Source organism: Selaginella moellendorffii, unplaced genomic scaffold (genome assembly GCF_000143415.4).
Source record: "Selaginella moellendorffii unplaced genomic scaffold, v1.0 SELMOscaffold_4, whole genome shotgun sequence".
Taxonomy (NCBI): Eukaryota; Viridiplantae; Streptophyta; class Lycopodiopsida; order Selaginellales; family Selaginellaceae; genus Selaginella; species Selaginella moellendorffii.
Window position 1 is genome coordinate 478707 of NW_003314265.1, and position 12572 is coordinate 491278.

At 48.9% G+C, this 12572-nt stretch overlaps 4 protein-coding genes and 2 non-coding genes across 6 annotated transcripts; 4 read left to right on the top strand and 2 right to left on the bottom strand.

Annotated features, from left to right (window-relative positions):
• The first annotated feature begins 73 nt into the window (after positions 1-73).
• Positions 74-1570, top strand: LOC9655565 (pentatricopeptide repeat-containing protein At4g02750). The gene has a single exon (XM_024668708.1). It carries the CDS (start codon positions 74-76, stop codon positions 1568-1570), a length of 1497 nt encoding a protein of 498 aa, XP_024524476.1.
• Positions 1571-3406: 1836 nt separating this feature from the next.
• Positions 3407-3958, bottom strand: LOC9655566 (the record flags this gene model as incomplete). Its single annotated transcript, XM_002964307.2, has 2 exons — positions 3838-3958; positions 3407-3561 (listed from the first exon to the last, which is right to left on the bottom strand). Coding segments are annotated over exons 1-2 (261 nt in total), but the record flags the coding sequence as incomplete, so codon positions are not given.
• A 2600-nt stretch (positions 3959-6558) lies between these two features.
• On the top strand, positions 6559-6719 carry LOC112344500. The gene has a single exon (XR_002991723.1). It is a non-coding gene; the product is annotated as a U1 spliceosomal RNA (small nuclear RNA).
• Positions 6720-7504: 785 nt separating this feature from the next.
• LOC112344505 lies at positions 7505-7656 on the bottom strand. The gene has a single exon (XR_002991726.1). It is a non-coding gene; the product is annotated as a U12 minor spliceosomal RNA (small nuclear RNA).
• Positions 7657-7780: 124 nt separating this feature from the next.
• On the top strand, positions 7781-10364 carry LOC9655567 (pentatricopeptide repeat-containing protein At3g09650, chloroplastic). Its single transcript, XM_024669167.1, has one exon. It carries the CDS (start codon positions 7864-7866, stop codon positions 10270-10272), a length of 2409 nt encoding a protein of 802 aa, XP_024524935.1. The 5' UTR covers positions 7781-7863; the 3' UTR covers positions 10273-10364.
• Positions 10365-10480: 116 nt separating this feature from the next.
• Positions 10481-12394, top strand: LOC9655568 (biotin--protein ligase 2). Its single transcript, XM_024669171.1, has 10 exons — positions 10481-10631; positions 10688-10907; positions 10972-11033; positions 11102-11250; positions 11319-11439; positions 11514-11669; positions 11730-11775; positions 11843-11891; positions 11942-12018; positions 12077-12394. The coding sequence occupies exons 1-10, from the start codon at positions 10535-10537 to the stop codon at positions 12129-12131; spliced, it is 1032 nt and encodes a 343-aa protein (XP_024524939.1). The 5' UTR covers positions 10481-10534; the 3' UTR covers positions 12132-12394.
• Positions 12395-12572: the final 178 nt, after the last annotated feature.

Below are 12572 nucleotides of genomic sequence, written 5' to 3' on the forward strand. Positions count from 1 at the left end.
ACGGCGATGCATTGTTTGTGTTTAAAGTCTTTTAATCATCTCCATGTTTGCGGCTTCGAAAGTTTCTTGAGCTATGGGGATCTTCCGGAAGAAGATGGGAAAGCCCCTCAGCGAGGAGGGGCGGATAAAACGCGCAGCAATTCGGCTCCGCAGGATCTACAGACTGTATGGAAACCCAGAGGCCGAGGTGGAGGCACTGACGACCAGGCTCTTGGAGGCTGACAACTTGCTCGAGGTGCGGACGACTTACGAGATCATCTGCACGCAAACTCACACCCGAGACAACCGCGAGCTCAAGAACGTGACGATCCAGGCATTTGGAAAGTGGGGTGGCGTGGAGGAAGCCCGCCAAGTGTTTGACGCCATTCGCCACCCAAGGAACGAGGCATACCGGGCGATCTTTGAGGCCTACGTGAACAACGGGCATTTGGAGGATGCCCGGCGGGTCTTCTCATCTCTCCCTCGAGCAAAGTCGTCGTGGTGGATCCAGATGATGGCGGCGTACGCCCGCTACGGCAAGGTGGCGGAGGCGAGCGAGATCTACAACTGGATGCCGCACAAAAAGGCCCTCGGGTGGAGCTTGCTGCTCATTGCGTACGCGAGAAACGGCCTGGTTGACGAGGCCAGCGAGATGCTCCAGAGCGTCCCAGCCTCGGATTCCATTGCCGCAAATGCGGTTCTAGCAGCATTCGCTCGGGCAGGGAATGTGGTGGCAGCGAAGGAGCTGTTCGATTCCATGCCCGCCAGGACTTCCGGGAGCTGGAACTCGCTCGCGCAGGCATATGCCCAGGCAGGGCATCTTGCCGAGTGCGTCAAGGCCGCCAACTTGATGCCGGAGACGACGCGGGGGACGTGGGTGGCCATGATCAGGGCGTACGGAGACCACGGCATGGTGGCGGAGGCCCGTACAGCCTTCGACAATTTGCCCCGGGTGACTGTCGACGCATGCAACACCCTGATCGTGGCGTATGCCCGTAACGGGCATCTGGTTGAGGCAAAGGAGCTGTTCGACGCGATGCTGGTGAGGAGCACCGTCACCTGGGCGTCCATCATGGAGGCGTGCACCATGAACAATCTCGCGGGGCAAGCGCTGGAGATTTTCCACTGGGAGAATTGCTCGGGGCAGCTGATGCCGGATCAGGTGGTCCTCTCGGCGGTTCTTAGCGCGCATTCTTGGCTCGGGTGCCTAGACGATGCGGCGGGGATCATCCGCGACATGGCCTCGGACTACGGCATCCGGCCGAGAGTGGAGCACTACTGCGCGATCCTGGCAATGCTGACGAGCCGATCAGAGCTGGGAGATGCCGAGGATCTTGCAGCAAGCATGCCGTTCGTGGCCCCGGCCTCGGCGTGGAAGCTGCTCCTGGACGTGTGTAAGATCCGTCGGGACAGCGCCCGGGCAAGGCGAGTGGCGGAGGAGATAGTCAGGCTGGATCCCAGCGGTCGCGCAGAGCCATTCATGGTAGTAGCCGGCCTCTACTTCCGCGAGGGCCGGCCGCAAGAGGCCGTGGATCTCATGCTGGAGAAGGGGCTGGCCGGTCAAGATGTTGACCTTTTGACCCGTGGCTAGTCTTTGACCGAAGGATATCCTCCCAAGCGTGGAATGACTATATTTACTCTATTAAGCACTGGCCGTCCCAAACTGGAGGAGTGAACGTTGTAATTGTCCTATGGATAAAGAAGCCTGCCATCTTCCCAAAGTGGAGGAGTGGACGTCATAATTTGTGGAAGTTGAGGGCTCGCGTATGCTCCGAATTGTAAGCCCTATAAGATGTATCTTCCAGTAGACCCCAAGTTGTGACAATGCCCTCTTGTGAGACGTCAATGCAAAAACAAGCTTAATAAAGCATCCAATTTTAAAAAACTTCTTAAAAACAAGGAAAATAATTTATGACAAAACAACCATTTTAATTTTGACCTTTTCTAATGGTTCTAAATGCAAATTGAAAAATCATTTCTAATAATTAACACAAAGATTCATTTATAAACCAATGTAAAATCCCATAAACCAATATGAATATGGTATAAAACAATGTATCAACAAGTTGAGGCATAAAAATCAACTCAAAAGAATCCAAAAGGTTGTCCCCTCAAAAGTTGATCCTTTCCTTGTAAATGAGAAACTAAACATGCAATAAAACCACCCCATTTTTGTCCTTCCAAAACACAAATAGTTTTAATTGCTTAAAAACCAAGAGTGACCATGTATGAACAACGTTCCAAACCAACATCAGGATGTTAGTTTAAAATGCTGGTTTATCCAAACCACTTCCACGGCCAAAAAACCAACCTTTTGGAGGTGATGTGAGATACAAAATCAATTGTATCTCTAGCAACTCTGGCAAATCAGGACACCTTGGTCCAGCATAAATCAAACTGGCGATGGCCCCCTTGAGCTTCGGAGGACATTCCCTGCAAAGAGGAGATAAGAGATTAAACCTGCTGCTTCTCTCGTTTCTTCTGCTTATGAAGCACGAGCACTGCATCATCATAAATTCTTGCAGGATTCCATGGTCCAACTCTCGCAGACTTACAATCTCGAGATCCCGGTGGTGACAACAGTGCTCAAAGGAAAGAGCTCACCTATACTCCCAGCAGTGATCAAACGGAGGAGCTCGCCTATCCACCCAGGACCAAAACACGTTAGTGCATTCGAAAATGGATCTCCTCCAAGCATTGGCACCAAACAAGCTGTGAAATCTGGAACTCCTTCAAATGGAAAGATCGTTCCGGGCCCTCCTCCAACTCGTAACACATTTGCAGGCTGGCTGCATTCAAGGCCACAGATTCATTGCGTCAATAAAACGAAAACATGTTAAACGGCACTAAACACTAAACTCTGATTCTTTGTTAGAGAAAAACAGTTTATTTATTGGGTCACTTACTGAATCAGTGACGATGGCCGGCCTGCAAATGGAGGGAGAAGTGGAAGAAAGAGCCCGAAGTTACCATACCTCTAGATCCTGTGATCATGCAAGAAACACAAAAAGTGGACGCCCCTTGGCATGCTTTGTATCCTTCTTGTAAAATAGTTTCTTGATCACAAGACTATAGAACTTAGGAAAGAGAGAAAACCACTTTCTTGTCTTTCAATCTATTTCTTTAAGAGCCACGCAAACAAACTTTTGTTCGGTTGCTTCAATCCAGTTTTACAATTATCCTGCTCATAGATTTTTCTTCTCTAGTTCCTTGTTTCAATCTTGTTTTTTCCTAAAAAATCAACACTGTATAACTAGAAAGATTTCCTTACAGATCAAACTACCTCCAGTTCCAGATTTCTGCACACTATTTTGCTCTGTAAGGGAAAGACCAAGGACACGAGAGAAAAGAAAGCATACCAAAGGACCTCCACTTCTTGCGTTTCTTGCAAGATTGCAGGATCTACAGGCATGGTAATTTCAGGCTCTTCCGGTTCTTCCACTTCTCCCTCGAGGGCATCCAAGAGCTTCTTCCTCTCGGCCTCTTGCGCCGCCTTGACCGTGGCATCCTGCTCGGCCTTGAGCTTCTTCATCTCTAGCTCCCGCTGTTTTCGCTCAAACCATGTATCGGCATCGGCCCAAACTGCAAAGATAGAATTCCAAATCAACAAGGTAAGACGAAGCTGTCGTGGAACAAATAGCAAAGAAAAATCAAAGAGACAAGAAGAAAAGTAATAGTTTAGAGAAAGAACTGACAAACAAGTGAACCAAAGGCAAGAGAAGTAAAACAACTGGCTTCGTTTAGGAATGAAGAACTAAAAGAAAAATCTTCAGCAAATCCATATACTCTATGAAGATGAAATCTAACGCAAAAAAAAAAAAAAAACGAGAAAGAAGGGAAATGGAAGAGAAAACTCACTTGGTTGAGATGCCCAGCCCTGTTCTCTTCCCTTGATCTTCATGGGCTGCGCGTAATTCACCGTCAACAGTTTGCGAAAGAGCTCCGAGTTGTGCATGTTGTCCATGGCCGCCGCCGCATCGTCCCTTGATCCAGGGGCATTGTCACGTCCTTGATGTCGCCAAACGGATTCAAACCCCGTGGAGAACCCCCTCGTTCACATTCTCGTTGTCCAAAAATCTCGGAAGAAACAATGTGATCAATAACAGATTCTCCATGAAACTTTAGGGTTCCAATGAATGCGACCACAAATGGCCAGAGCACTGCACGGGAGCCTAATGACGTGGAACACCATGCTGACGACATATGCCTAGACTGCATACGGCCATACGAGCCGGATCTTTTGGGCAGCATCGGGGAAAGAAGTAGCGAGAGTTGGACTTGACTTACACGGGCTGGAAACTTCCTCCGTTTTGCTCTACAACTTCCATACGTCGCCTTGTTACTTTCGTTCGTAGGCGAGGATTCAAAGTTCAGGAATGTTTTTGTTTCACCGGGAGGGAACGAGACTCTCGTTCAAACGAAAGAGCGTGTTTTTGACGGATGATTTTTCAAAGTTTTTCCGGGACGGATGGAGAGGAATAACCGTGTATAAAAGCCATTAATGAAGCTGGGGGAGAAGAAGCGATCCCATTGGAACGGGAAGAGCAAAAGTTGCGATCCCATTGGAACTGGAAGTCTAGCAAAAGTTGGAGAGAGAAAGCGATCCCATTTGAGCAGGAAGAAGAGTTGGAGGAGATCAAAGCCAAAGCACTCGGAAGTGTCGGAGCATGGAGACTCGTCTGATCTTCCAGCTGCTGCTGCTGCTGCTGCTCCTGGCTGGAGAGATCCACCAGGAACAAGTTGGAGCTTCCGCTGCTTCTCTCGTTTCTTCTGCTGATGAAGCAGGAGCACGGCATCATCGTAAACTCTTGCAGGATTTCACGGTCCAGCTCTCGCAGGCTTACAATCTCGAGATCCCGGTAGCGACAACAGTGCTCAAAGGAAAGAGCTCGCCTATACACCCAGCAGTGAATAAAGAAAGTATACTCCCAGCAGTGATCAAACGGAGGAGCTCGCCTATCCACCCAGGACCAAAACACGTTAGTGCATTCGAAAATGGATCTCCTCCAAGCATTGACACCAAACAAGCTGTGAGATCTGGAACTCCTTCAAATGGAAAGATCGTTCCAGGCCCTCCTCCAACTCGTAACACAATTGCAGGCCGGCTGGATTCAGTGCCATCATCGCCGATTCACTGCACAAAACCATGTTAAACGCATGATCAACCAAATAAATAAACTCTGATTCTACTAAGAAAGAGAAAAAAACAGTTTCAGAATCAAGAAACTATTTTTTTATGTAACGAACAAATTAGATGGTCACTTGTGGCGCTGCTCAATCAGCTACAATGGCCACCCTGAAAATGTGTTATGAGTTGGAGGGAGAAGTGGAATTCTAACCGGAAGAAACCGAAGTTACCATGCCTGTAGATACAGTGATCATGCAAGAAACACAAGAAATGGATCTTTTCTCTCGTGTCCTTGCTTCTTATAAAATAGGTTCTTGATCACAAGAAGGAAAGATTTCAATTGATTTCTTTAAGAGTCATTTGCTTCAATTCAGTTTTATAAATTCGCTCCACTATCCCGCTCATAGAGTTTTGTTCTCTAGTTCCTTGTTTCAATCTTCAAGCTTTTTCCTCAATAACCGGGAATCACTGGCTTTGGAATTCCGTTCGATCGAAGAAACCTCCTTGATAACCTTCTTGACTGGTGAATCTTCAGGGTTTGTGCGAGGACTTTAGACGTGCCTAGAACTATACCGTGTGTATAAAATAACTCTCAAGGAAGAGCTCATCCCCGCAAAGGTTGGAAGAAAAGATGGTTCTAAAGCAAAGCAAAGGTAATGGCTCTTGATTGACTGAAGCTGCCGCTGCTGCTCTTGTTCACAACAACACACAGCGCTGCTTCTCTAAGATCTGATAGATCAGAATTTGCTTTTTCTCTTCCATACAAACTTTCACATTGTCTGTTTTCCACAAATTTCTGCTGTTCTCCAGCAACAGTGGAGCTAGTCAACCTATACATCCACAACTGCCGTATTATATACATATTGCGTGGCACTCGGTCTATTACCAACAAAACAAATTACAAAGTTTTTCTTGGTAAATGAAGTTTAGGTACTAATATTCTGTTGGTGAAAAAATTCATTGATGTTGGTGCCAAAATTGAGCTAGGGTTTCGTAAAGGACCACGCCACTTTCATATGTTTGAATAAAAATTATTTTACAAATATTGGCGGTATGGTACTCTTTTAACTTCTGGCCGTGGGTTCGAACCGCGGGGTGCTCAGATACGGCATCCGGCCGAGCCAATTAGATCATATTATAAGAGTTATGACGATCGAGGGCCCACGCAGGGCATTCGACCACTCTTGGGCAAGATACTTGCAGCAACAGTATCAATTGTTGTAAAGGTCACATCTAAGTTCTTGCTACTCCTTGGAGAGCTTTGCTCCCAAAATACAAAAGAGAAGATGAGAGAAGGCTTCTCTTTTTCTCACCCGACAACTCCTCCTCCCTCGTCTCGATGAGCCATGACCGAAGGATATGCTGCACCAATTCTTGCCCTATCCCACATGCCGAGGCGTGGAATAAGGGCACAAGAGCAGTATATAAGATAGGGCCTGGGGAAGAGATCCATACTTACCTGGACGGGGTCTATTGGTGATCATGAAGGCCAATGGCCTAGGTTCGGCCTTCCCATTGCACTACGGCTTGGCCGGCCTACCATCTTCCCAAAGTGGAGGAGTGGACGTCGTAATTTGTGGAAGTTGAGGGCTCGCGTACGCGCGGCCCTCTCCAAATTCTAAGCCCTAAGATGGATGATTCTTTCATCTCTTGTCTTCTCGAATTATTGCTCTCCTTAGAAAAATCATCCATCAGCTGTCAAGAACACTCCCCCCTGCGATGGCGGCTCGCTCCTCTCGAATCCTCTGCGGATCGTCGGCATGCCACCGTTGAGCAGGCTGTGTCCAATCGGCTCGGGCTGCCTCGTTTGGCTGCTGCATCAACATCCCCGCCACAGGCGGTGCATACGATCCAGAAGGTTTCGATCCAAATTCTCGCTGGGATACCATGGAAGAGAATTTCTTGTTACCTCGTTTCAGTGAAGCCTTGCTCTTGCTGGAGAGCGGTGCTAATCTCCATAGCCTGTGTGTGTGTGTGAAGAGAATTGTCCTCGCGCTTGGTTGTAGCCGCACAATCGATTGAGAAAAATGGCAATGCTTACATGCTCGCGATGTGTATGCTTCTTGGGTTTAATTGGATGCTTCTTGGGTTTAATTGGATGCTTCTTGGGTTTTTGGAAGCCGTCTCGTAAACAGCCTCCCAATCCTTCTTGGTTTTAAAGGGCTGCTCGCGAGAGCGCCCGACTTTTTGCAAGGGAACTGGGTCTCCTTTATATACTGATCAAACTGCAGATTTTTACTCTCCGGCATGTGGGATAGGTTGAAGTGGGTTAGAATATTCGTTTGTCCCTTCAATTATCCACCTTTTGTCTTCTCGTATACATCACATTGTATCGATTGAATAAGCCTTCCTTTACGCAACCTTTATTTCCTCCATTTTAATCTTTGCATTTGTGATGGTTTAGGAGGCCCGCTCAAGGGAGTTCTGCAAAGTAAGCAGCGTCAACCCAAGGCCAGCCTATAAACCCTCCAAAAATAGCTCACGCACGGAGGCGTGGCAACGGGCATTGACCCATTGCTTTGTTTTCCTTACTCATTAGTTTAAGGCAAGGTTTCAAATTCTTCCTCGCCAGCTTATATACGCTGCTAAATACCCGATTCCAATCCCCGGCGAGTGGGATATCTTTGCCCTCGCAGCATATGCTCGAATCTAGCCTATCGTGAGCTTGGAATATTTACCGGCATATACTTTAAAACTTTGGTGTGGCGCTTTTATGTACACACGAGGCCCAGCCATGGCTGAGAGCTTCTTTGCGAATGGAACTGCGATGCCGAGGAACACTACTGCCGGCACTGGCTCCTCCTTCCTCCAGGGCACTCCAAAGGTACGCTACAAAACTAAAACTCCACTACTCGAGCAAGCGTCTTCCATGCCTGAAAACTTCGGAGGATTTTACAACGAGTTCTTCGACGCTGGCGTCCGCTGCAAATGCAAGGATAGAAAACGAGTTAGATCGAGAGGAACAAGAACAGACGGCACTGCTCGAGGCTCTCAAGCAGTGGAAGACTCAAGTTGCTTGGACGAAGTTTGAGACAATGACGAAGAAGCTGGGTGTCTTACCGGATAGAGTGTGTGTGAGCAGGCTTGTAGCACAGCTCTGCCACCAAGGGACGGCGGCCAGTGTGTCCAAGGCACAGCAGATAATGGTGGAGCTCCGGCAGAAGAGGAAAGTGTCCGAGCTCGTTGACTGTGATGCAATGGGATTGTTAGTGATGGCGTCGGCGAGAGTTGGGACTGCTCACTACTCGCTGGGAGTACTAAGGACGATGCTGGAGCTGGGATATCACCCACCTGTAAAAGTTTGGAGCGCATTGGTGTCGAAGCTCGGGAAAAACGTTGATGACGCTCAGCTCGCTCTCAAAGTTTTTGACGAGGTTTGCCAGTGCGTTGCGGAGCAAGGAATGATCCAGCTGCACAGAAAGATGGAAGTTGATGGGAAGATTGTCGACGAGAAGCTTACCAAGAGTGATGAAGACAAAGCTCTGATCGCTGTCGATGAGACAAAGCTAACGAGACGTAGCGACGAAAATACGTTTGGTACTGGTTCTGGCTACACTGAAAAGAAAGAAGCCGCTTCAACACTCCTCGTAGTGACTGCTGAAAGAGAAGAAATCGACGACTTAGAACCAGAGCAAAGAGAAAAACTCACAAACATACAACTCAAGGAGGAAAGGCAAGCACTTAAGAGGATGAAACCTGACACGGGAGCTTTCAACGCAGCACTCAACGCCTGCGCAAACATCGGCAACTTGGAGCGAGCAGAGCAACTCTGGGAACTCATGCCAGCATTCGGAGTAAAAGCAAACACGCTCACCTTCAACGTCATGATCAAGCTGTACGCTCGAGTCGAGAAGCTGGACAAGCTCGAACAAATCCTCCACACAATGGCCGACGCAGATGTCGATCCGGACGCCACCACCTTCAACTCTTTGGTGGCTGCCTTCGTCGGCCTCGGCGAGCTCAGCCTCGCCGAGTCGATCGTCCAGAGCTTGCGAGGAGAAGGCGAGCACCAAACGAGAGTCCCGGCACTGCTGCCAAAGCTCCGAGAGCACAGCGCCAAGTTCCAGCCCGACGTGAGAACGTACACCACCCTGATGAAAGGCTACGTCCAGCATAACCGGGTGAGCGACGCCATGCAGCTTCTAGTGGCGATGCAGCAGGAGAAGACCTCGGCGGCGATGCCAAACGAGGTGACTTTCACCACTGCCATCCGAGCCTGCGCCAAGATGGGACTGCTAGACGAGGCCCGGGTGATCCTCCAGGAGATGGCGACGCAGAAAGTAGCCGCCAACGTCGTCACTTACAACACACTCCTCCAGGGAGTGTGCGTCTTCCCAATCACGGACATGAAGCGAGCGCTCGAGATCGTCGAGGACATGAAGGAGGCCGGAGTGGAGCTCGACGTTGTCTCGTACAACACCCTGATCAATGGATATCTCGAGGCCGGAGACAACGAGCAAGCGCTGGCCGCCTTCACGAGGATGAGAGAGGCCAAAGTTCCGGCCTCCAAGGTGACGTATGGAACTCTGATGAAGGCCTTTGCTCGGAGCGGCCGGACGGAGCTCGTCGTCAAGGTTTTCACGCAGATGGCGCTGGACCCGAGAGTCCGAGTTGACGTCGTTGCTTGGAACACGCTGATCGATGCATACGCGAGAGCTGGCCTGGAGCAGGACGCGACGAGAGCGCTGGAAGACATGAAGAGCCGCGGCTTCTCTCCCACCAACGCGACTTACAACACGCTTGTCAAAACTTACGGGCGATCCCGGAACTTCGGACTGCTGATCCTTCTCTGGAAAGAGATAAACGCTCGATCAGTGGAGGAAGACAGTGCTGCGGTGAGAGACAAACCTTTGGTGGTGGGAGCTCTCAAGCCGGACGCGGCGCTGCTCGACAGCCTCATCGACTCGTTCGTGCGAGGAGGATACTTTCAGCTCGCGCTCCAGGTGGTGGACTGCATGGATCGGCAGGGAATCCACTCGGGGCGAGCCAAGGCCAAGTACAAGCGATTGTACGTGGAGCTTTACGCGAACCTCTACACCAGCAGGCACACATCCGAGAGGAGGAAGTCCAAGACGGCCGAGAGAAGACGCGCTGTGGAGGCGTTTAAGTTCTGGGTGGGACTTCCAAACAGTCTCTACAAATCGGAGTGGAGACCTTTCGAGTGAGAAAAAAATCGTAACTTGACAAGCTTTACCTGGAAATCTTTGACGAGGCAGCGAAGAAAATTAGAAATCGCGCATGGAAAGCTTTGCAACTTGGAAAATCTCACTATCAGCTTGTTCTCGGACAGCGCTAGACGATCTAGCACCGATCCTTGAGTGCTACATTGTACCTGGCTGATCTTGGAGCGCCCGATCGATCGCCGCGCCCATTTCTCCACACAAAAAAACCCTCCACAATGTGAGGAGGTTTTAGGGCTCCAAAAGAATGAAAAAGATTATCGTGTGCTTGTGCGTAGGAGCCGGAGCTGCGTGCTTGCTCGCCCTGAGGAAGCTCGTCTCGATTAGCGCAGTGGACGCATCAGGTGTGATTCTTTCTTCGATTTCTTGCATTCTCTCATCGATCGATCGATCACTTTAGCCGAGATTATCTACGTCGTCGCGAAATCCAAGGAGCTTGTTCCTCCTGGAAAGCTCAAGCTCCCTGAGAAGGCTGCTCTCGTCGCGTTGATCCCTCCAGGAAAGCCAGCCACTGGCTCCTTTCGCGTCGCGGATTTTGTGAGTCGATTGAGCGCCACTATCTATGGCAGGCTCTTATACTATGGACCGCGCATGCCTTCTACACAGACATTCCTTTCTCAGTGAGTTTATTACTCGCGTTTTTAACTTGGTTCATCGAAAGCTTACTGTCGTTCTCTTGTCCAGGAACGCTCATTCACTCCCGATTGGAACCGTGTGTGTTTCCGACGTTCAGTACCAAGGAAAAGGTAGCGAGGCTTTTGGTTTCTTCTTCTTCTTCAATCTTTGGCTTTGTGTTTCTCCAATCCTTGGACAGGTCGAGCAGGAAATTCTTGGGTGTCTCCGGACGGATGTTTGATGTTTTCGTTTACGTTGCAAATGGAGAATGGACGAACAGTGCCTTTTGTCCAGTACGTTGTCTGCCTGGCCGTTGTGCAGGGAATCGAAGCGGCTGCTCGAGCTAAAGTAAGGCCAGTTCACATTTGTTTTCTAAAAAATCTAAAGTTCTACTGTACCTGATGTTTGTTCTTTAGAATGCGACGATTCCGGACGTAAGGATCAAATGGCCCAACGATCTGTATAGTGGCAACTTAAAAATTGGAGGAGTCTTGTGTTCGTCAACTTATAGCTCCAAAACTTTCTACATCGTTGCTGGTAATTTTCTTTTTCTGTTGTTTTTTTTTTTTCCTGGACTTCTACATGGCTAAACTCGCTGGTCAAAACTACAGGGGTTGGCCTCAACGTGGACAATGACGAGCCAACGACGTGTTTAAACTCCGTCTTAGCCCGATTGGATTCGAAAGCGACTCCATTTGCGAGAGAAGAGCTGCTCGCTACGATTTTGGAGAGCTTTGAGAAACTGTTTACGACGTTCACAACACAAGGCAAGTTTCTGTTTACATTTCTCGCCCTCTACTAGAATTTATGCTTTGTATTGTGAACAGGATTTAGTGCATTGGAACTCATGTACTACGAAAAGTGGATGCACAGGCAAGTTTTTTCTTTTAAGAAAATGTTCTAGCCGCTATCACCATTTCTTATAATTTGTGATTCTCAGTGGACAGAAGGTGATTTTAGAAGACGACAGAGTTTCGGTAGTGATCGAGGTAAGAACCCCGGGTTTTCTTTAGATACTTTTCTTACGGATCATCAACAGGGTTTGACTCCGGCTGGTTTCCTCCTCGCCTCGGACGATGCTTTCAACAAGTACGAGCTTCATCCAGACGGCAACAGGTACCTCTTCCTCTACAAAAACCTCTTTCACAAATCATTCACTCATCTCCCTTCGCAGCTTGGATTTCTTCAAGGGACTCGTTCGAAGGAAGCTCCCTGGCTCAGCGCAATAAAAAGTCATGACAATGTTTTTGGATTTAAAGGCGGATCGTCAGCACGTCCAAGCCACGATTCTCCAAACTGTGGAGGAGGATCAAACTCTCGAGCAGCGCGGTTGGAAACTTTAGAACACACTCGGGGCTCCGCCGGTTGGAGATTCGTTTCCTGTGCAGCAGGAATTTGATACAACAAAAAAAAAAGGTGGAGTTTTTGCGTCTTGGAGAATGTGTATATATAACAACATGGACAAATCTAGACAGCCGGTTCGTGGTGGTAACGACAATGCGGAGATTGAGTGATTATTCGTTGGGCAAGACGATGGAGCCTAATGGCAGCGCACGGGCGCTACTAAGAATCTCGCTGGGTTTGCGCTTATGCCAGAGGGCAACGCGCAACCAAACAAGAGCAGGGAAGAGAGCAAGAGCGAGAGAGAGAGGGGGGGGAAGCGTGGTTGC

Coding starts and splice junctions, on each gene's coding strand:
- LOC9655567 (XM_024669167.1), top strand. CDS start 7,864: ATGGAACTGCGATGCCGAGGAACACTACTGCCGGCACTGGCTCCTCCT.
- LOC9655565 (XM_024668708.1), top strand. CDS start 74: ATGGGGATCTTCCGGAAGAAGATGGGAAAGCCCCTCAGCGAGGAGGGG.
- LOC9655568 (XM_024669171.1), top strand. CDS start 10,535: ATGAAAAAGATTATCGTGTGCTTGTGCGTAGGAGCCGGAGCTGCGTGC. Junction 11,776..11,842: donor TACGAAAAGTGGATGCACAG/GCAAGTTTTTTC, acceptor TGTGATTCTCAG/TGGACAGAAGGTGATTTTAG. Junction 11,892..11,941: donor GAGTTTCGGTAGTGATCGAG/GTAAGAACCCCG, acceptor GATCATCAACAG/GGTTTGACTCCGGCTGGTTT.